Source organism: Perca flavescens, chromosome 1 (assembly GCF_004354835.1).
Source record: "Perca flavescens isolate YP-PL-M2 chromosome 1, PFLA_1.0, whole genome shotgun sequence".
Taxonomy (NCBI): domain Eukaryota; kingdom Metazoa; phylum Chordata; class Actinopteri; order Perciformes; family Percidae; genus Perca; species Perca flavescens.
The window spans coordinates 14,547,911-14,573,095 of NC_041331.1; the positions used below are offsets into that span (position 1 = coordinate 14,547,911).

Sequence of the window (25,185 nt, forward strand, 5' to 3'; positions counted from 1 at the left end):
ATATTAAATGGAAAATCCATGAATAAATAACCAAAAAAGGACTTCCGTCGCTCTAACCTCTTTCTGTCTCCCAGCAGTGGATGACAGAGGAAGAGCACAGGGAAGAAATAGAGGGAAAAAAAATAATCATGACCACCCCAGGAGAGAAGGTGGACATTTGTTAGGTAATTGGCTTTCTCTATTTGCGATCCCATGGTGCTGCGATTTCACACATAAAACAAAGAGGTAATCACAAGGTAACAGTGCAGCCGATGGTTAGTGGAGCAAAATTCAACTGCAATATTTTCACTCTGAATATATTGCGTTATTTCCATATGTGGCGCAACCCGAGGGATAAAAGCCTACATACATATTGCAACAGCTTAATAATGTATGCGTGGAAAATGCAAATGATATTGAAAAGAGAGCTTGAAGTGCAATGTGTACAGATGTTGAATGCATAACAAACAAAATCATTTATAAGTGATATATACTCACTAGTCCCTTGGTACGTGGCACTTACACAGGAACAAGTAAATATAGATTATTTTTCTTCAAGCAAGTCCCATAAGGGTGCTTAATGAGTGAATTGTACTGGATTTCAGTGGCCTGCATTTTTTAACAGAGCACACGGAAACAAGTCATGAGACAAGCATACAGTAGCTACTGGTGAAAACCTTAAGTTACTATGTGTTGCTGTATCATATGTATTTGTGTGGATTAGTATTACAGAACCAAACACGCAGAAGCAGCTTTCAGTTTCTATGCAGCAAAGATCTGAAATAAACTTCTAGAAAACTTGAGGTCTGCCCCAACTCTTTGTTCTTTTAAATCAAGGCTTAAAACTTAAAACAAAGTTGTCTTCCAAGGTCATTTAAAGTGGTTACATACAAATCTTTATCTATCATATTTTCTCTTTCATGAATTGTCTTATTCTGTTTCATGTTTTGTATGCCGAAGCAAACACTTTGAATTGCCTTTGTGTCTGAACTGCACTATATTAATAAACTTGCCTTGCCTTACAAATACTGTAAATTGCAGCTCCAGTGTCATTCACTAACATCCACTTGGTGCGATTGGTCCTTGATTACCCAGCCCATTGTTTTCTTAGAGCTTTACAATTTACAACTAATAGCATGTATGTTTAAGCAGTTGACTTGGCTGTTAAGGCTGTCCATCAGTAATGGTAAAGGACAACTCAATTTCTCATGATATCTAAAACAATATAACATATCAAGAGTACATATTTCCATTCATGCTCAGCAATCTACAAAAATGCATGGTAATACAGTTTTCAAAAATGTGATACTGGAAGAGCTAAGTTGTATAGATAATAAAACATTATTATATACAGTAGGTTGCAAAAAAATGGTAAAGTGTAGGAATATTCCAAAAAGTGTTTGCTGTTGATAACTGCTTGAATGGCTGTTAAAACATAGCTGAATTCTGCTGTACATGACAATAGATAATCTAAAGTGGAAGAAGATGATGTTGGCGCCTTGGGCAGACAGGAGAGCTGCTTTGTCAACCTTGAGGTCCTTTGAAATGACTCCAGTCTCCAGTGATTTTGAGATTATAGTATATGTCAATGACTTGTGCTAGTAGAAATAAAAAGATCTTATCATGACCTGCAGCTGGAACGGAATTTCTCATCTTAACAATTATATCCATGACTTTCTTCCCTGTAGTTGGATCCAACCTCAGCAAAAGAGAGCTCTTTCATATCTGCTGGAGAGCCATCAGAGTGACTAATCTTTATAGAGAAAGATAAGCCAGTACTCACCAAGCACTCACTAAATTCATATGTAATATCACAAGTTATACGTTCAGCATCAAAATGAGTGAAGAGCTGGGAATGACCTTTATTGCTTTAAAAGCTGTTAAAGAACATTCTGTTTTGTTTCTATAATGGATGAATTTTTATCAAACAAATGCACACTACAGAGCAGAATTTTTTATTGTGATAACATTTCCAGCCATATCTATTAGCATTATTTAGAAGCTTGCCAAATTATCCCAAAATGTTATAAAAGGCATTAGATGCCTTGAGCGTATCAACCACATTTTGAATACTTGAACTGTTCTGCTCTCCTTCGACTAATTCAGTGCTTTAGTCAGTTGAATATAGAAGTGCTTGTACAAGAGATTACCACGTTTCTTTTTCTTGCTGGTTGAGCACTCTTTAAACAAGGCTTAAAGCTATTTAATGGAACATTACTCTGGGTATCCACCCTTCATGCTTGGAAGCAATAGGATTTTAATTCTTCGGAGCATCATTATAGGAAGGTCAAACATAATTCTCAGGTTACTTAATGCTTTGTTCTTTAGAACATCAAGTAGCAGCTACAGGCTTGTTCCGCGACAATAGTCCCAGCATGACGTCTACCAATTTAAGTTGAGCTGGACAGTGATTCTACAAATACTTGGAAAAATTGAAAGTTAAGCCCAAATAAATTCAGTTAAAGATAACAAAGTGGAATAGCTTATGTAGGGAACAAACTACCTACCTCGCCATCACACATTGAATTGATTACTGTAGCTCAGATCTCCCCCAGACTACAGGATCTTGTTCAGATTCCAGTCCTAAAATTAAACATGTTTGGTGGCTAATTGTGATGCCTCCAACTGGTTTGAGGTTCAGTGTGGGGCACAGAAATTTCAGTCATGAAACCCTGCATGCTACAAGATAATGAACTGTCCACTGACCAAGAAAAACCAACCTCTCCATAATGTTAAAAATCTGTTGTTATGGTCTGATGAAGGTTATGATTATGTTTTATATCATTAAATGCGTTTGCATCTTTAGAATTATAGTTATTCGTTTTTAGGGCTGCAGCTATTGATTATTTTAGTAATCAAGTATTCTACCGATTATTCCATTGATTAATTGGATAAGAAATACTTTTGTTTTATTGAAGAACAATAATATACAATAGTTTGGCATAATTTTTGGAAAAAGCAAAATTTTTATTGCTTACAATATCATCTCTCAAAAAACTAAACATATTAAGTGCATTTAAGTGCCATATTACATTGTTTTTAAAGAAAACATTTTCTGAAATACAGTAACAACCTCAAACTAAGACATACATTAAACATACATAAACATTACCTTAAATTGAGCAACTTAACTTTCAGAACTACAAGTTTCAACTTGAGACTGATATATATGGTATATAGGCATATATGTAAATATTAGTTATACTTAACCTATTTTCATTTATATATTTGATTACAGTGCTACACAGCTCTGTTACACTTATAAATGCTAGTAGATCATTGATCAACTGTTTCTCTGTGAAGAGAGAGAGTGAGAGAAAATGGTGCGCAACAGTCAGCTGTTTTTCAGAAGGGATAGTCAACAAGTCGGCTCTTTAGATCAAATTGGGGTCACCACTACGTATTTTCTTTGTTTTTGGTAGTTGTTGTGTTTGGTGTAGTTTCATCGTCCATACGACTCCGATTTACTTTTGTCGGGTCCGCTTCGTGGAATGGAGGATTAAGTTAGACTCAATGTTTTCTGTTGAGATGCTGAAGCATTGACGTCGTGCTATTATTGTGGTAAGCTAGTTCCATTTTGCAGTAGACACACTGTACAGAGTTTTCGTTTTAATTACGTTTGAACGGATTCCAAACTTTGGACACTTTCTGTCGTTTTCTCCAGCCTGTCTCTTCTCTTAGCCCCTCACCACTTACGCTCGTTCTTCATTTTGTAATCCGCGCCGTCAGTCTTCATGGCATGTGTCGCCAGCAGCGGCAGCCCGGTGTGCGACAGTAATAATCATCCGTGCGGAAACACCGTGAGCGATACAACGTTGGTAACATTGATTAAACAAAGCTTTGAGACAAATCATTTTGCATTGAGGTTTTTTAGTAATCAAATTATTCTAGCTACTCGAGGAATCGTTTCAGCCCTATTTGTTTTCAACAAGGTCCAGTGATTTTGGCACTTTTACGAGAAATAGAGCTTAAAAAGGTAGAACTATTCTTTAAAAATATTTTGAAGGTTGAAGAGCAGGTATGGCATTTTGTATTTAAGCTAGCAAGTACAGTTGTATAGGATTTGTGTTTCACTTTTACCATGTGGCTATGTACACACTAGCTGTGTGTACAAAGCCTATGTACACACTAGCTGTGTGTACATAGCCACATCATACGGAGGATGTCAGGCTATTACAAACATGCGGCAAGTGAAGGATAGCTTTAAGGAAGAGAAAAGGGAAATGCAGGTTCATGTCAGAGAGCCAAATAGCTTTCAACACCCAGACTGACCTTTAGCACATGCACACGAGGTGACCATTAACCATAATGCACATCCCTTATTACAGGGAGTGAGCCTTGGCTGTATGCCATTTTAAATGTCACATACTCCTCCACAGGGTAATGACTGATCAACCTGCATCGAGCATAGCCTAGCATATGATCTACAAAGCCAACTGTAAAACTGTCTGGAGAGAGCACAAGCACCACATTATTTGATCAATGCAAAATGCATCCACTAATGTTCATCTATATGTGGGTGTGCTCACTTTCCCTTCCTTTCAAGCTTCCATGCAGTAATATGCAATGTTACTACACTGCCAGTAAAGCCAAGCGTCTGCTAGAACTGCTGATCCTACAAAAAAACGACACGCTAGACTGCAGCATTATGCCGCTCTCAGCTCATTTGTTTAACTTGCCAGTCAGACAAATCTAAACAATTCCCAATAATATAAAAACATAAGAAGCTGCAAATTACCAAGCACAAAATGCAGAAGAACCAAAGTGGCGAGTGAAGATAGTCGCAACTGGTTGGCAAACAAACAGATTAATGTTCAACTTAGTGTTTTACATATTAACTGTTTGGTTTGAGGTTATTGTGTTGGTGTAAGTGTAACACTCACTTAGAGGATGGGGATTATAGCAGTTATGTGTAAGGATTTGAATTGTACAGTATATGGACCCCAAGAAGAGTAGTTGTTGCCAAGGTAACGGCTAATGGAGATGTAAATAAATAATAAACCAGGACTAAAATTTGAGCTTACATTTGTCAGCCTGATACTTTGTCCTATCAAGGCTCGTCGTTGTTACTTACTAGCTAGTCTATATCCTTCGCGTTCCACTTCCGGGACTGCTCCGGTGCTGTAGGAAATTCCGCCGGAATCATGTATTTTCCATTTGTGTACACAGAGTTTACTAAAAAGAAAGGTTTTAACAACTCACTTTAGCAGTTGTTGTGTCCGCTCGCCGCCATCTTGCCAGTCAAAAATAGTCTATCTCCGAATGCAACGTAACGGAGGAGAGTAAAGATGGAAAGCTCCTGCGGCTTAGTTCCATATAAATGCACGGCTAATTTGTTGTTTTGTCGTTAGTGAAAAACAATATTGACCTTGTAGTTGAAATAGGAGCCTCATATAAGAATGACATTTCTTCCTATGGAGTCCGTTCATTCGCATTCAGAGATTGACACTTTTTGACTGACATGATGGCGCATAGCGTAAACAACAACTGCTAAAGTGAGACGTTCAAAACCTTTTTTAGTAAACTCTGTGTACACAAACAATGTTCTCAATGCTGGAGTTCATGTGTAGAGCCCCTGGTGATGCTTGGAGCAAAGTTTCATGTTGTGTCGAGCCTTCTTAGGGTTTAAAAAAATAGTGATTTTGATGTAATCATAGTAGTGCCCCTAGCACTCCCATTCAAAAGGCCATTTGACCGAAAACGACCATACGGTAAATCTTAAAAGTGGCGCTTCCGTCCTAATTATGCTTTTAAACGAAAGTTTGACTCGGGTACATTCACTCGGGTACATTCACTTGCATTTTGGCAAGAGTTAAGCTTAAATTTAAAACACATACACACACACACACACAAAACAATTGGGCACGTTATGTAATAAAGCACATAGTCCGCTAAAAGAAATGAAAAAAAAGCAGGGAACTGTATCCTTTTTTTTCTCATTCTTATGAGGCACGAGATGGTTGGCAATGCCAGTGACAAACGGATCTATGTAACGGTCGATGTAAGCTGCTGGGGGAGCAAAAAATACTTGAGTAAGATGAGCAGCAATGCCTTGACCCATGAGACACACTGGGAATTTAGGTGGAAGATGGGGCAAGAGAGCAAGAGAGTGAGATGGTGAAAGGCTAGCTGGTGACAGAAGAACAAGACAGGCTGGACTGTGTAGGTCCAGTGGGTCAGGGTAACCAAATACCAGGCTAATGTGTACAGCAGGGAGCATGTTGTGATCAATGCACACTACATGACAAAAGAATTAACTTTTTGAGGCACTTGTCCTTCGGACAAGTACATTTACGTTTCACTTGTCCATGCACAAAAGTCACTTGTCCGCGTAAAGAGTCATCATTTTATAAAAAAAAAATTGTTTTGCTAATGCAGAATTCGAACAAACTGTTGAAAGCATCCAAACACTATCAGCATTAATAAAATTCAGTTGAAACAGTAGAAACAAACGTGTCCCAACAATAGATTTCCCATTCAACAAGAAAAAAGGATCTCCAGACTTCATAGTACAAAGTGATATGTTGCACGCCGGTGTGCAGTCAGTATTTTAAAGTTTGTCATTACTTTCAGATTCCTAGTCAATATTCTAAGTTACTAAGTCAATATATTGAGATACTAAGTCGATACTTTGAGATGTTGAGTCAATTTATTGAGATTGTAAGTCAATATTTTAAATGTTCTCATTGGTTTGAGATTCTTAGTCAATATTCTGAGTTACTAAGTCAGTATATTGAGATACTAAGTCAATATTTTGAGATTCTAAAGCAATATTTAACATTTTCTCATGACTTTGAGATTCTTAGTTTATATTCTGAGATACTAAGTCAATATTTTGACCAGACGTAGGTGACTTAAACTTGAACGTATACTATATCTAAAATAATTTTGTGGACATAACAATGGATTTTGCCACTAAATGTTGGTGTTAACTATTTTTTTATACAATTTCACTAATTTCTACCCAGCAGAGGCTGATTTAGAGATCCTTTAAAAGATGTATCTACTTTATAGTTGATTATTACCTGATATTTAATCTGCATGTTATTTATTTATTTGTTTCAAAAAGGAGCACAAAAAAACGACATTATAGAACGGCAAAAACGACCACTGGATGGGAAAAGGGTATTTTACAACAACTTGCAGCACGAGTATGGCGAGGCCAATTTCAAGTGAACGCAACATCTGTGTTTTTCCGACAACAGCAGCTACAACGTCATACGTTCCTCTCCAGTGAAATACAGACAGACACACTTTTACACCGTTTAGCTGTCAGCATTTTAACCGTGTTTACTCTAGCTGCTAGCTAACGATAGGCTAACGTTACCTGCTGCCAAGTGTAGTGTTAACTAGCATGACATGCGGCGATGTTTAGGTTCCCTCGTCCGTTTTCGGAGCATCAGAGAGAAGCGCAGGCATTTCAGTGGCACCGAAATCTGCGTTGCAATTCGGTCCGGTAGATAACGGTCGTTAAGGCACCGGTGCCGTATTAGCACCGGGTCTCTCGTTTTCTGTCAACGATGTGGCAAGGAGGTAACGTTAAGGCGGAGTTAGCAAGCTAACGTTAGCTAACTAACACCGGCAGGTTCGCCGTGCTTTCATGCTGCATTGCTTACAGAGAACGAGCTGAACAGCGGGCTGGGTCTAACGTTAGCGGCCCGCTGACAGACTACCGCTGGGTCCGCTGCCCGGGATTGCGGGGGAAAAAATGTTTTGTTTCAAATCGGTAACATAGACGTAATGAGTGGCACATAACGTGAACTAACATGGCATTTTATTTTGTTTGAGTTTTAACTTGTCCAGTGGGGCAAGTAAATTTCTCTTCCACTTGCCCTACAAAAACTCCACTTGTCCCGGACAAGCGGACAAGCCTTAATGTCGAGCCCTGGAATGCAATGTATAAAAAGCTGTACACATGCACAGAATGAAGCCATAATGCAATGGGATGGCATGGGAGGTAAGATGTGTATTATAAACAAATAGCCTATTTTGGTGCATAACAAATACATTATTTTACATATTTGTGATATTGGGACATACTTTTTTTTATTTGATTTCATTTATGTAATCAGACCCCAATAACAAAAAATTTTTCACAGGTTCTTAAATTACAAGTATGTAGTGTATGTACAGAATTATTAACTGGTGCCTGTATCCATTTTTTGGAGTATATCAATGATTTTATATTATTCAAAGATTTCTTTTTGCTAATCTTAGGCTTTAACTGTACATTTAAGTAAAATAAGAACAGCAGTCACCAATGGTAGCTGCACTACTAAGTTGTGTGATGGTGTGTGTGTATGTTTGGCTGAAAATAAATACATCAAATCACACATGTGAGAGCCAGAGCTGGAACAAAGCTGGAAGACTGTATTGTACCAATAAATCTCTTAGCAGGCAATGACATGCAAAATGCCTACTTGAAGATACTGCCAGTATGATTTCTTTATGGAAGGTATAAATGCGAGGTTATCAAACCAGTCCTCTCCTTTGTCTGAGACAGCATTTTGTGTTTAATCGTTTTTTCTTAGAAACAAATCTGTTTTCCGTTTCCAAAGTTCTGTATTTGTCTCTTTTTGAGACCTTTTGAGTTATCACAACTGAACTGGAAAAGGTACTGTAAAAATGAATTATAAAACCTATTAATGGTTAACAATTTACCACGGGCAAGTTCGACAAAGCCATATTTATTTCACCAGCTTACAGAAAGTAAGCTGTTGACTCATAAAACCACAAGCTACTGTAGGTTTAAATAATGTACAGATTTCCCTACAGCGCACAGTGCGCACTGGGCCTACGACAGCAAGCCTGTAACAATGTGTCAGCATGTTTCATCAAGTTCAGCCTTTTATTCAAGACCATGTTTATGCCAGTTAGAATGAAATGCATAAACAATTTCAGACTTTAAAATAAAAGTACAGGCGTACATGAGTAGCCTGATTTTTCCATCCAAACCTAGTGTAGCAGGAAAGTGCAACATATTGACCACCTCTAAAACAGAGACTTCTGAAACCTTCTATAACAAGAAATCAAATTCAACACATTTTTCAAGACGTGCTAGAATCCTATACAACAAGCACTTGATTTTACTCTTCACTGGTCATGACTGTGCTAAATGTACTCGCATTTTCACAAAAATGGAGACAAGGTCATTGTATTCATTTCAGTAAGACACATTTCCTACTACATTTTATCATGACCCGCTCAAAAAAGCCTTCTCTATTGATCGGAAAAGATCTGAAAGAGGCACAGCTGCATAACCAATCCTCTCAAGTCTTTAGAGGGTTTTGAAATATTAACAAAAGAGCTTGCAGGTACATCATTTTGCAGCAGCAGCAGCTATGGCAGCAGAGAGAAAATGTGTTTGAGTCCTACTATAAATCACACAATACAGCAACAACATTGCACATCCAGGGCTGGCTTGTCCCCCAGGCAACCTGACAGCAAAATCCCATCTTTACAGACAGCTCTCAGAGAGGATCTGTACATATGTATGTGGGAGAACGCTTTGTGTGTTTGTGTGTGCAATTTTGTTTTTATTAATGAACATATAGTAATCAGACCCTGTGTCAAGCATTATCACTCTTTCACACTGTGTGTGCACACAATGACAGGGGGACAAGCTGATCATTTATTCAATATAAAAAAAATACTTAGTTCAGGCTAATTTCATCCACTCCAATTCCCCTTAGATGAAAGAAGTAGGGACTTACAGATCTTGTGCTTCCCTTTCATGGGGAATTTCACCAGCAGCTCCTGGGGGTTGGTGCAGATGAAGACGAATGGGGAAGCAGACTCCTCACAGGTATCAGGGAACTGCAGGGGGGGAGGAGGAAGAAAGAAAAGAACAGTTTAGCATCATCCTACACACTTGCATGTTAAATCTCATGGTAATCAATCTTTCAGTGAGTGTCTCTGTTTATACACCTTCATCAAGCGATATGTCACCCATGCCTGATGTAACACGGCCAGACAGCAACTGACAGTTACAGTAGGAGTCTTTCTGGGTTTTATGCACTGTAACTGCACAACTAATGATGCAGTTGCTAATGAGAGCAGTCGCACCACTTGTGAGCTGCAAAGATTAAACCAGCACCAAAATCCAAGACGTCAAAAGTATTTTTTCCAGACGTGGATATGTACATATACACTGTCAAGAAGTCAAGAATCACACAAATACAATAGTTAAGACCATGGGTACAACATTTGTGTGTTCGTCCAGTAATTACACATAGAACCGTTCACTTCCAACACGTCATCATTTTTTAAAAGCTTAGTTCGAAATCTACAGAAATACATCGCATTTAACCACATCCATGACATATTTATGCGTAGCATATAACACGCCATACCTCATCCCTCTAATGGAGAGGATGTTTTACAGCACACAACTGACAGCAGCCCACAGCATACAGAGGCCTAGGGACAAGAGAAAACCTCTCCAGCCCCCTCCGTGTTATTGATTGGTCTCTCAGGTGAGAGTATGGAATTGACTGACACAGTGACAAAGGAGTCATCTTTCCCATCACTGGCAGCCAACGGCTCTCAGCTCATCCAATTTCCTGCGGCGCTATCAGATAGTGCCCATGATTGCATCTAGCCAGCCAGGAAGCAGCTCTTTTCATGACAGCATGCTTCTCGCCCCTCACTTATTCACAGTCTCTCTATCTTTCTCAAAGGAGCACTGAAGGTTGTGACAAATTTGGGGCTTTAAAAAGGGAAATCAACAGAGTCTGCAATCCATCTGTATGGTCCCTGACAAACTGGGGAGAGATGATAGAGAGAGATGTTTATTTCAGATTACAGTCCATGTCGGATGGTGAGTGATAAAATATGTAAAAAGTCTTTGGTGGGGACCCTAAAAGAGCCCCTTGATTCCTCCTTCCAAATGGCACAGTGATTCCAATTAAATTAGGTCTCCCAGTCAAGTATGCTGTCTCCAAGAGAGACAATTGCCCTGACAGCCCTTGAAGCTAGATATGATCTAGTATCAGTTTAAACAAGATGAAGGTTGTGAGTCCAGAAATGTAGTGTTATGGGATAAGGCTGGCTATGTTCTATATTTTTCTTATCCTCATCAAATCCCATGAAAAGATTAAAAGGTGCCATGTGGAGTTTTTTTTTTTTGTAAACAAAGTTTCTGTTTACATTCGGCGTTAAACCATCTCGTGAAGTGCGAAACCATTGGCAGGAAAGTGCATCGCGTCTGCCATATGCTTGTGCGTGTGCATTCTTGGGAACATGCAGGAGAACAACCAAAACAGAGACACTCTTAAAACAATCGCTCGGTCGCACTAATAGTGGTCAAAAGCTCCACAGATACTTTTAAAACCAACAATGACTTAATCTTACGGTCTTACTTTTGACTGTGTAGCTAAAGCCTGATATCACTTTAGTGCTAAAGAAATTAGTCGACTAATCAAATAGTCAACAGAAATGTGAGGATTTGCAATTTGATCATTGTGAATGTATGTTTGTGTTGACAGTAAGAAAAACGTAGAAAAACTTTGGACAATCCCTGTCTACTCCAATACATACTGAGTCTGAGATAACAACTGAGGAACCAGTGTCCCACTGTAGCAATTTACTCCTCAGATTATAAAGAAGGAATACCTTTTATCAACTAGCCAGAGGGGACATGCATTTCATCCTACAATGTAAAGATCAATCCTGTGAACTGTTGAGACCAGTGAATATTTCTATAGGGCAATCATACTGTATAAAAAGTGCTGGGAAAAGAAAGGCAACAATAACTAAGAAGAGAAGACAGAAGTAGTGATTAAAAGTGTGAATAAGAGATGATTCAACATGAGGAAAGTAACATGAGGCACTTCTTGAAAAGATGAGCTAAGCCTCATTTGAGAGGATTACAAAAACAAATCTGACGTTGCACAAGATGGCTGTATTGTCTGAGGTACTCAAAAAGACAAAATGGTGGTGGTCTTGCTAAATTCAGATGAAACGAGCATAGCTGCAGCCAGAGTTTGAGTGTGTTCATGTGAAACGCCGCCAGTTGCCTGCCTCTTTCATCCTCCATTAGCTAATTAGCATTTAAAGCTGTTGAATGTGCTGCTCTGCTTCACTACCTCCCCCACCTAATTGTTTCCATTCCATGTTAATCAAAAGGGCATGAAACATTGTGGTTGTGTGACAAGCAGGTTTGCTAAAGCCCTCCATATTCATCAGGAATGATCTAATGTAGTCAGAGTGGACCTGCTTACAAATGCAATTAAAGTTGAGCTTGTTGAGAAAAACAGGTGGGGAAGTAAGAAATTGTTAAGTGGAATTAGGTGAAAACACTACGGGTGACAATGACAATCGCACTGGATTTAGTTGAAGGTGATCTGTGTTGTAAGTGTGCCGATTTCTCAGCATGGAAGGTCTGGGTCACAGCCCAAGGGCATTCTGGGTAGAGGACCAATGTGTTTGACATGGGAGAGATCGGACTGTGTATGTATAGTGTGACAGGTGCATTAAAAAGCCTCAGTGTGAACTGAGTATGACAGGTTGGTTGCTTCAGGCCTATTTACTTGGAGTTTGAAGTCTGACAAGTGTGAGACAATGGCCTCTGCAGCTTCTACCTGCTCATAAACATGACTCAAAATTGCCTCATGTTCAACACAGTAATGAATCTACTTCAACGGTTTTCAGGAAAAAGATACAAATAGGCCTTGACCTTGCCAGCATGGCAACTCATAATGAATATAGTCCTCGGTCATGCGTTTTCAACAAAAGTGCATTTTCTTTTTAGTTTTAACCCCTGATCAGATCATGTGTGATTCACCGAGTTGGCTCACCTAAAGGAATTGGTCGACATTTTGGGAAATGTGCTTTCTTTATGAGAGTTTGACGCCACCGCCAGAAGCCAGTTAGTTTGGCTTAGCATAAAGACCGGAAACCGGGGGACACCGCGAGATCTAGCACCTCTAAAGCTTGCTAATAAACATGCTATATGTTGTTGTTGTTTTTTATCCTTACAATAACCAAAGTTTAAAAAAACATGTTGTGGTTTCATGGAAGGCTGTACAGCCTGGGCCACCTGCAGTGTCAAGTTCACTTCAGCACCTTCCAGCGATGCAGCATCAAGTGGACTTGTCCTCTCAACCTCAGCACTTCCCAACAATAGACCCTCCGTTTTAACTGATAAGGTAGGAACAGAGTTTGTTCACAGAGGACAGTCCTTGCGGGAACTCAGTAGAGCTATATTGATCATATTACATACATATTACGTTTCTGTAATATAGTTATTTTGGCCAAAACTCTTATATACAGTATATTAATAACTTTTTAACGTTTGCCCTGGTTCCTTTAATGTTGTATTTTGCACAACACCTTATTTATATTGTATTTATAATTCTTTTGATGTCACTTGTTAATTTAATACTGTTTTTGTGCGTGACAAAACACACAGCATCATTATTTATTGATATTACTAATGATTTGGTCCCTCTGGACCTTCGTCAAGAGTTTGTGTTGTACGTGTGTGTATGCAGGGTTCAAAACTAGCACCATACACCAGCCAAATGCTGGTAAAATATGCAAGTGGCTGGTAGATTTGCCTCATTCACCAGCCAAAAAAAAACAAACAATGGTAATCTATTGAGTGGCTGGTACATTCAAATTTGAACATTCACTAGACATTTAATTTCAAACCCTGTGTGTATGTTTCTAAAATAAAAATGACCTCAAAGACAAAGCTGTGCAGCTACTGTGTGAGTGTATGAACACAATGACGGGTGATGGAATTGGCTGCAACGCAAGGGGCACCAGCTAAAAATCTTGCCTAGGGCACCAAATTGGTCACGGCCGGCTTTGGCTGGGATCAAACTAGAGGGGATTCAACATAAAACCAAATGTAATAACATGAAATTAACAAGTTCACTGGAAAAAAAAAGAAAAAAGGGGAAGCCTTTGGCTATGAAAAATAACAGTGGTTTGCAGGGCAATGAGAGGCCACAGTGGTCCTATTGCTCACACTGAGGTTTAGACATTGGGAGTCTTTTATCAGCTTCCCATCCTAAAACACATCATATGGCTTCTATACACTGTACTGTTCATTTATAGTACAGTCCAATATACCATGAGTTCCTACCAACGTTTGATGAAAACAACATCCATCTTAATAAAACCAACTAATACGGAGCCAGGGTTTGACAGCAGGAACACAAACCTTTGAGTCCAAGCTTGTCAAGTAACAGCTCAACAAGCCAACACTGTTCCCTCTCCTCTCTCTACAATGTCTCTCTCTCTCTGGCTCTTTTCAGCTGCTGTCGGCAATTAAGGGCAGCAGAGACAAGTAATCTCCTTCTGGGCGACAGGGCCAGACCAGAACAGGCATGTGGAGTGGGCTGTGCAGTCGGGAGGGGGGGGGGGGAGGGGGGACTGCGAGGCTGGCCTCAGCACTAGCCAGGCCCTGCTTGGCTGCACTCAATCTCAGCCCAATAAAAAGCCCTTCATTGGCAGGGTGCAACTGAGCCAGACGGGCTGGGAGCATGTGGCTTTTAAAAATGAGGAGGGTGGAATAAGGGGGAGGGAGGCAGGCAGAGAATGAGAAGGGGAGAACCAGAGAGTAAAAATGAGGAATATGATTCTGTAAGAAAGACGGATAATAAGAGTGTAAGGTGAGAGAGAAAACACAGAGGCAGAGATTTTGATAGATAGGGAACTACACAAAGCCAACTGTGTCTTCCCAGAAAGGACAGTGTTGAAATACTGCTTAGCCAGGTCTGTGAGGGCTGGTTTCACCCTGGGAATGGAGAAACAGATGGGTTGTCTCTGAGCTATGGGTTACACGTGGGAGGTGAAAAGGGCTGTTGTTGGGAACTGTATGCAACAGCAATCGTTTGCCAATCGTTCTTTAATCTATCGTGTTCACCAAACAACACAAGCCTGTTTCTGGCATTCATTAACCCTCAAACAAATGCAGCTGCCCTCAGGAAACTGTACGGTAACTGCCTTTCAGCTTTTTGCACACACTAACTGTATTATTTGTTTTTCCATCGCTGCACAGCACAGGATGAGAGCGCACACAGACATGCAAACGTGTACGGTTCACGTATGTACCGTATAATGTGTCACCAGTCAACACTGTCTACAAAATTAACTGCAGATGACATCCTCAAAACAAATTGTCTTATTTACTTATTCCACTAAAGTTACTAATTTAAATCATCATTTTGTAAATTTGTCTCATAGGGTTGCGTTAATGTGTCTTTACCATTATATAATCATGTTGCAACTTATGGGAAAGTCATAACTCAAATCAGCTAATGTAGTCAGCAATCATCGGTTCTAATTTAAAACAAAAAATAACCAATTTGTGCACGTTATAAGCCTCTATTTGGGTCAACAAGCATAAATGTTACACCGTCACTTACCAAATAGGGTACAAGGCTTTTATTCACCTTAACTGAAAAGAGAAGCAGGCATTTGTTTTAGACAGGCTATTATGACAGATGGGCTTTTATTTCTTAGTGCCTGTTTTATATAGGTTTCTGATCATACTTTAGTAAGAATCCTCTCTGTTTTTTGGCTTTCCTTCCATCTGTTGTTTGCTGTTAATGCAAACTCATGCCTCCATCTGTTTCACATTAAACGGCCTTCCAGCGGTTTCAGGAGAAATAATCTTTTCACGTCACATTTACTGTGAAACATCTGCAGGAAGTGTTGAGTTTCATTAAGAGCAGCTTAACATCATGAAAGGCGGCAAAGTAGAGTTGATCAGAATGAATGAAACTGTGAGTGAGAACAGCGTTTTCTGATTCAACGAGAAAAAGTAGCAACAGCAGTAAGAGCATATCGCCTGACTGTGTTCTACTGATGACAGTCATGGTGTAAAAAGGGAAATCGGGCAGAAATGATCACGCCGGCCATTACAGTACGTGTACCACTCATGTTGTATTTTATTTATATTACTTCTCTTCCCCTGGTCTTTACTTATTTGATCATTTCAGTACTAGCTTTTATTTATGAATTAAATGTAACTTAGTTAAAATAGGACTAAAAAGCATCTTTTGGTTTCAGATCTTTCCAACCGGTACAGGTTTAGTAGTAATACCATTGTGCTCATTATTGTTTGTCTGTGTATTAGAGATGACCTGCCATTGCTAAGTCAAAAATATCCGCGGTAACTCAATAGACATTTAAAGAACAGCTCAGGTGGATTGGAATATTTTGTTAACTGGTTTATTCATGTTGACAAAGAGACTCAACTGAAACGTATCAACGGATCATGTAAACAGCTTAACACAGACAGGATCTCTACTGGAGTATGGCAAACAGCCAAATTACACCATGCATGTAAATTTAGCCAGAAGCATAATTGATTCCATTTTCCTTTTAGAATTCAGTTGAACATTGTGTTTCGTTTCTCAGCCACATAATCCTTTTCCTGAAGAACAAGGCCAAATCATCTCATATGCATTTATCATAATCTCTATTTCAATTATTTGTATTAACTGGTATCGTTTTGCATTATTAGAAATCTTTGTATCTCTGTAATCTTTGTATTATGGGCCATTGAAATGCAAGGACTTCTTTTTAAAAAATAACTGCTATGCTCATGCCTAAAATTCCTGTTGTACAGAGCATACAATCTGAACCTGACAAATTAATTATAAGATTCAATCCTAACTAGAGCTGAAATCATTAGTCAATTAGTCACACAATGCCAGACCTATCTCCACAGCACTGTGGACTAAGGTCTGGCTACACCACAGACACATTCGAGAATAGGAGAAAAAAAAACAAAAAAACGTTTTGGGCAGTGCTAAGCTCCAGATGCAGGGACGATGGTTCTGCAACTGAACTTGTAATGGTGGAACATACAATAATAAACAAATGGTTCACACAACACAGCAACGTGAGCTATTTAAATTAGCTGGATATATGGCTATTTGCTCTTACCAGTGTGTTAGCTGTTAGCCGTGTGTACTTCATCCAATCCTCGCAAATTGGTTCGGAAACGTCCCAGTTAGACAGTAAATGCCGTAAACATCATTCCCCGAAAGAACCAAGTTAGCCTGACTTATTGCACGGTCCAAATTTTCTTTAAAACTTGAAGGCCGTTATTTCCTGTAGCGAAGGGATTTTGAGAACGGCAACACACAGAGAGGGGAACATCCTGCGCGTGAGCCATGTGCCGGATGTCAGGCTTTATCATGGAAATGTACTTCCGCTGATCCAGACTATTTGTCAATTAATCCATTGGTCAATTAGTCGAAGCTTCACGTTGGTCTTTAGTTAAGTGTGATGGGCAAAATTCACTATTTTTGACATATAGACCGATAATTAGTTAATTAATTGAGAACATAACTGGCATATTAATCTATAATGAAAATAAAGGAAGGAGTAATACACATCCTTTGCTTTTATACTGATCATGTATTAAAGCTATAGCGTGTACTTGCTGCCCCATGAGGAATTCTAAGTAATGACAACAAAACTGTCCACGAGAATGTAACAGATATTCATTAATATCAAAAAGTTACGCACTAAAGCTTTAAGTGCTCATTTATTAGTTGCAATCCAAAATAACCTAACAGTTAACTTATCTTTACATTTAGCTACAGGGACCACCACATGGCCAACGCATTTTCAGGCACCTTTTTACAACCCCTTTAAAAACTGGAAACATAGGTGCAAACATATGTACCCTCAGACCGTACGGACACCGTCTTTGAACCACACTGGTGCCATTTGACCTTAACCCAAAGCAACGCGGACCTTATCCTTCTAAACAGGCAGCTAGTGCAGCTCACTTTGTCCCTTTCATTGGAGCTGAGGCACACTGAGTTGCACAGTGATGATTAAAAATGTAACATACTCCTTCACCTACGGAATCAACTGGTGTCAAGTTTGGAGAGTGAACATTAATTATCTAGGAGTGTCCAAAACTGGCTCCTGAATTTTTACATTATTAATACCCTCAACACAACGAGAGACATGTCTCATTATTAGAAGCTTGGCACGATTTTCCAATTACTGCCACCGAGTCAGTCTGCTCAACTACAAAAAACACATTTCCTTAGCCTTAAAAAAAAGCTCCCTGTTTCAGTACAACTAAAAAGGTCAGTTCACACATTTTGCACTGAAAAAAGTGTAAAACCCCCGAGTTACAACATACGTTTGTAATTAATCTTAAAGTACAAACCTACATATGCCGTTTGTATCTAAGAGTACAAACGACATATGCAAGTTTTTTTTTTTTTTTTTAAATCAAACCATCACTGCAATGTGACACGTGCATCGAACTATCAAGAGAGTAATCGCGGCAGGAATTACTGATATCACCTGTGATGTCTTGGTGTATTTGTACTCTAGTGTTTAGTTCAAGAACCAACTCTGCATGTCAGCAATTAAGGCTCATTATTGTCTTGATGTAAATGACTTCAAGCTGTCACCAGCCCACCATCACACTATTAAAATTCCCTGAAAGTCTGAGGAGCAAGAGGTATTAAATGTATTTTGCTACTCCACTGCTTCATGAGCATAACAATTTATATGACAATAAGTTCACCTCCTGCAGTGGCCCTCAGGCAAGAAAAAAACAAGACTGTCACACACATTTTTTTTTTAGATTCCGCAAGCCAACTGCTTGCTACTGAAACTTTCCAAGGACAAGGGTTCTCTTTTGTAGTCTTGCAGTTCTCAGTTAAGATTCTGTTTGACAAGTACAGGACTCTTTGGAAACTGAAAAAACAAAGATTTCTAATGTGAGGCGGAAAATAGCATTTCGAAAAACCAACGGACTGTAAAACACTGAGATAGTGAGAAAATATTAAGCAATGTTTAAAGGGCAACTATTATATAGCATTTTCAGGATTCTACTTGCATTTTGTGTTTGTACTAGAACATGTTTACACAAACTTAAATCTCTCCTCTTCGATAAAGCTTACAGTTAGGGAGTGAGGAGTTGCAGCGTCCGCCTAGCACGGCCCACCTGCTTCTCGTCATAGTCGTTAGACTCATCTACCATATAATCAATAATATAATCAAAGTAGAGGGGAGGCAGGCCAGTACAGCCCAATCCGGTTGGGGAGAGTTCTAGCCCGACCAGCCTCCTCTCCTTAACCTGTCTCTCTTAATTATGCTGTTATAGTTTTAGACTGCTGGGGGACTTCCTTAGACACACTGAGCTTCTCTCTCTCCTCTCTCTTTCCATCTGTGTGCATCCATGTCCCAGAAATGCTTGTTACTAACCTAGCTCTGGGGAGCTTATTCCCCGAGGTCCTTATGTTTTTTTTTCGCCGAGCATGTTTCCTTGGATTAGGGTGGCACCAAACCCATGGTTGCAGCTGTTGCCATGGTCCTGCTGCACGCCCTGCTATGCCCTGTTACACCCTGCTATGCTCTGCGGTGCCCTGCAGTGTCCTGCTATGCCATGAACTACTACAACTACTATTTCTAGTCACTGTTCCATTATCTTTAATTGTGACTATTATTGCCACTGTTCATCACACCCCCAACCGGCACCGTCAGACACCGCCTACCAAGAGCCTGGGTCTGTCTGAGGTTTCTTCCTAAAAGGGAGTTTTTCCTCGCCACTGTCGCACTAAATGCTTGCTCTAGGAGGAATTACTGGAATTGTTGGGTCCTTGTATGTTATAGAGTGTGGTCTAGACCTACTCTATCTGTAACGTGTCTTGAGATAACTCTTGTTATAATTTGATACTATAAATAAAATTGAATTAATGTTAAATAAAAAACTTTATTTTTCTCATACTGCTGCTCACCATGGCTGCTGCACCTGTATTCACCCCTCTGTAGGAGCGCCTGTCTCTTTAATGCATCCTCCCGAAAAAGCCCAGTCTGCTCTGATTGGCCAGCCCACTTCTTAGAAACTCTGGAGCCTCCGCTCCGTGTTTCACTAGCTAGCTGGTTGAAGCTGGAGCTACTGCAACAGAGTATATAGAAGGACTTTGTGTCGTGAAATATCACCAATAAAGGCTTCGAAACCAAATATTACGCAACCGGACATGTCCCAGCAGTAAAGTGACCGGAATTTGGGGAGAAATTACCAGCATTGGCCAAGATTACAGCTATGTCGCGTTAGCATGTAGATAGTTAATAGATTAATTAGACTGTAGTAGAAAGAATTAACTACTACCGTCAAAAATCGCAGATAAAGGCTTATGAACCAAACACTCGGACATTTTTCAGCAGTAATGCGACCCGAAATTGGTGAGAATTTAACAACATTGGCAGCCAAGATGGCATCGTTTACTGCTGTTAGCCATGTAGTTACACTCAAGTCCTGTCTACTTGGAGCAGATGACCAATCATAGAAGATCGGCTTAAAGTTGAGTAAGACTTTAGTCTGGCTATCACCAGACCAAGCTCAATCTGTTAATATTAAACATTAGTCTGGGGAGTCTGCTCTGTATTTTCTACTGCACAAGAGGCGTGATCAACGGCCATAGTTCAAATGACTCTGTACGCAACTGGATATACCTTCAACCAATCAGACCAACGATCAGTTTGACGTAGCCGCGACAGCGGTATCAACGGGTTGCTGCCATAGAGTGCTGCACTTCGGTGGCCGGCTTGTTGAATGTAAACAAAAAGCTGCTTGGTTGCTTCTCTAGCGTAATCGTGTTAAATCCGCCAATAGTGCGCCAGGTGGATAAGCCAGTTTGTGATTGGTTCCCGCAAATTTGTAATGGAGGCAGGATAGATCAACTCTGGTTCCAACAGTTTTTTCCACTCTCGGCTAAGTCTTAGACTAGGTAAACCCAGCCCGATCTGCCGCCGATTTGATTTCACCCTGCAGCTCAGGCTGGGTTTACCCAGTCTAGTAAGACTTAGCCAAGAGTAGAAAAAAAACTGTTGGAACCAGAGTGTTCAGAATAGTTGGAAATCTTAAAGTTTTAGCTCACAGGGATTTGTCTTGAAATACGTTTACCTCATTATTTGGCCACATTTAACATAAAAATCCAACATAACATTGTAGATATGACAGAAAACACAGAAAAGCATATGTCTCCTTTAATAACAGAAGTTACAAATCCCAAACATGAAGAAAATAAGTAGATATCTGCATTAACAGAATGTCACACAGTCAAACCCTTCTACTAGTAGTTCACACACACACCCGCACACCCACACAGCAAGAACCCCTGGAGACAATTACCATGTCTGCTTTCAAACCTCGACTTCAAAGAAAAATTCCTGGGAATCTTAGGCATTAAAACTTCTTATTTTCCACCACAATCTCTTTTTATCGGTGCCACAAATCCAGCTCTCCTTAACACAGGTGCCGTCAGCAAAAAGGCTTGTATTTTAAGTAAGGTAACAAACCACTTCACAGTGGGCATTTGATTTCATAATGTGGAAATTGAGAAGGACCGGTTAGTATATGAACATGTCTGTCTCTTAAGGTGAATATTTGCTTTGATATTCTGACACTGGGGTACAGCCCTCCCATCTGTGTTCACTCAGCCTCTGTGGGAAATAACTGTCTCTTCCCTCCTTCTCTCGAGGATGGCAATAAGCGCGGTTTGAGTAAGGAGCACACAAGGCAGTCCCTTGATTCCTATCAAAGGCAAGTTTTAGGTTTCTCTAAGCCCATGGGTTAGTGCTACAGCTTACAATAGATAAGATGATCCGACTGATATGTTCCGAGGGAGAACACAGTGAACTGTTAAACAGAAGGTGTTGCATAGGAGCTTTTTACAAGTAGTTTTCAATTCATTGTTTACAGTTTTTCCATGTGAGCTAAAATATTTTTTAGGTTAGATGCAACTTGGAAATTAGATGGGATACTTGAATTTACTTGCACTAATACAGCCCGGAATAATCTCAGGCTCTGAACAATGAAGGCTTTACTAAATAAGACACCTATTCCTTAGTTACCACTGCTATACCCATCTGTTTCCATCCTTGCGTGACAGATATGCATTTTACAATGATGCGGTGGCAGATTTACTACTTGGAATTCTAAGTAATTTTTTGAACCAATGGGTCCCTCCTCTGAAACCGAGGCAGAAAAAAAAGCAGCTTCTCATTTCTTGCCCCCAAAATTAGAAATTTTATCAGCTGTAGTTCGCCAGCTGGTTAAGCTAAATTAGCTCCGTGAGTTGGTTGAAAACGCTGTAGGCTGATCCATGTAGAAGAAATAAAGAAACAACACTGTTCTTGCATTCATCCAGAACTGCATGTGATAGTTGTGAACAGGTGACTAACCCCACAAACTAATGTAGTTCCTTAATGATGTCTTCCTTGGCATTGGAAGGAACACTCTGTTATTACTGGTAGTAAGATAGTAAGCTGACAGCTTATGTTAGAGTGGATAAAGAAACTATCTAACCCATTCCAGGGCTCGACATTAAGGCTTGTCCGCTTGTCCGGGACAAGTGGATTTTTTGTAGGACAAGTGGAAGAGAAATTTACTTGCCCCACTGGACAAGTTAAAACTCAAACAAAACAAAACGCCACTCATTTCGTCAATGTTACAGAATTGAAATAAATACATATTTTACCCCACAATCCCGGGCAACGGGTCGGCGGGCCGCTAACGTTAGACCCAGCCCGCTGTTCAGCGCATTTCGAAAAGCGAAGCAGCATGAAAGCACGGCGAGCTAGCGGTGTTAGCTTGCTAACTCCACCTTAACGTTACCTCCTCGCCACATCGTTCACAGAAAACAAGCTGAAAACAGAAGTCACTCGTGGCGATAGCAATGTGCTTTGTGTGGATGAAGCATTATATACGTTATTATGTGCCACTCATTCCGTTTATGTTACAGATTTTACTTTACCGATTTGAAACAAATACATTAACTAACGTTAGACCCAGCAGCAGCGGGAGAGCGGACCGCTGACGTTAGACCCAGCCCACTGTTCAGCTCCTTCTCTGTAAGCGATACAGCAAGAAAGCACCGCGGAACCAGCAAGGCAGGCAGCCGGTGTTAGTTAGCTAACGTTAGCATGCTAACTACGCTTTAACGTTACCCCGTCCCCACATCGTTCACAGAAAACGAGCCGAATAAAGCTGTCACTCGTGGCGATAGAAGTGTGCTTTGTGCGGATGAAGCATGAAGTTAATTTGACTCTTGACGGCTGGCTCTCTGCCTCGTAACGCTACTAGCTGCTCCGCTACTCGTTTGTAGCGGATTAAATATCAGGTAATAATCAACTGTAAAGTAGCTACACCTTTTTAAAGGATCCCTTGGTAAGTGGAATTGTAGAAAGAAAAAAAAAAAAAACACGCTGACACCAACATTTAGTGGCAAAATCCATTGTTATGTCTACAAAATTATTTTAGATATAGTATAAGTTCAAGTCACCAATACCTCTGGTCAAAATATTGAATTAATATCTCAATATATTGACTCAGTATCTCAGAATATAAACAAAGAATATCAAAGTAATGAGAAACTATAAAATATTGACTTAATCTCAATATATTGGCTTAGTATCGTAATATATTGACTTAGTAACTCAACATATTGGTTCAGTATCTCAATATATTGACTTAGTAACTCAGAATATCTCAATATATTGACATAGTAACTTAGAATATTGACTAGGAATCTGAAAGTAATGAGAAACTTTAAAATATTCACTTAGAATCTCAATATATTGACTTCTGCACACCGGCGTGCAAAGTATAACTTTGTATTATGAGTCTGGAGATCCTTTTTTCTTGTTGAAGGGGAAATCTATTCTTGGGACACATTTGTTTCTACTGTTTAAACTGAATTGTATTAATGTTGATAGTGTTTCGATGCTTTCTTCAAATTCTGCATTAGCAAAACACAAAAAAAATTATAAAATTATTAATCTTTACCTGGACAAGTGACTTTTGTTCATGGACAAGTGAAACGTAAATGTACTTGTCCGAAGGACAAGTGCCTCAAAAAGTTAATGTCAAGCCCTGCATTCCTTACAAAAAGAAAACCTACAACCCTATTCACACCACTTTAACTTGTGGAAAAATCCAAAGCTTGACAGGCCCTAGTTATGATTGCTAACATATGAATGAGAAATGGGCCCCAATTCTGGTTACACTTTATACATAAAACACCAACAAACATTCGGTAACACTTTACTTGAAGGTATCTACATAAGAGTGACATGACACTGTCATGAACACATGACACAATCATGACACATGAACCCTAACGATAACTTGTCATGACAAAAGCCGAATGACACTTACTAAAAGAAGTGTTACGTCATAAATGTTTATGACTTGTTTATAATGTTTATGACACATTCATGACAGTGTCATGTCACTCTTATGTAGATACCTTCAAGTAAAGTGTAACCAAACATTCTTTCTCTAGCAAGACCAGTAAGAATCATTGTATAAATTCTTTCTGCCCATGCTTGGATTGTGGTTGTGTTGCAACTAGATTAAAAGATGTTCTTTCTGTATAACAACTTCTTAATCTTACATAACACAATACCTTTCTACATAAACGTTTCAGTACCAATCTGCTAGAGATGAAAGAGAAATAATATGTGCTTAAATATTATTCTATTGTCTTATCCAGCTGTCCTTTCAAGCTTAAATAGCTGCTCACACTGTCTATTTGAACTTGAGTTCAGTGGAGAGGATGAGTCAGTTGCTTTTTGGCAATTCTAATATTGTTACAATGACGTCTGGACTCAAAGTGACTGATGAAACCACTCAAGCTTTTAATTTAAATGGAAATATTCTTCCACGGCATGACCAAGGATACAGTTCATTGGTGATAACATGCCTATATTTTTTAAACACCCAGCACAGGCAACGAACAGTTTAAAGATATGTGAAGTGCCAGCATTATTAAAGTAATTATGCTGAATCTTATTCTCGCTACACTGACCACCAGAAATTTGAAAGAGAGAAAATGATGTTGCATGTACATCTATCAATACTCTACTTCACACAGAGCCTGCCAAAGCATTTGATGGCAAATTGCCCAGTGGACCATGGCAGAAGAGCATGTGCTTCAAGAAATTTTACTAAATATGGCAAAGGAAAGAAATCGTGGAAGCTGGCAGCGAAGGGAGTAAGACTGTAAATTCCTTATTGATTCTCAATAGCTATTTTAATGATGCCAATATTTTACAATGACTCAACAGCATATCATGTTAAATTTAAATATATGTTTATAAATCATATGGGGAATTCCCAAAAGCATACTGAATGTGCTAAAATCTTTCCAGCCAAGAAAACCCTATTATAAGCCTTATGAGGTGGATAAAGGTGAACTATGATAT

General features: G+C 39.4%; 1 protein-coding gene across 1 annotated transcript in view; it reads right to left on the reverse strand.

The window, feature by feature from the left end:
* trip4 (thyroid hormone receptor interactor 4) overlaps positions 1-25,185 on the reverse strand; it is an 84,406-nt gene that overhangs the window by 41,250 nt on the left and 17,971 nt on the right. Inside the window, exon 12 of the mRNA XM_028575691.1 lies at positions 9,693-9,795. Within this exon, the coding sequence (XP_028431492.1) occupies positions 9,693-9,795 (103 nt within the window). The remainder of the gene's footprint in view (positions 1-9,692; positions 9,796-25,185) is intronic.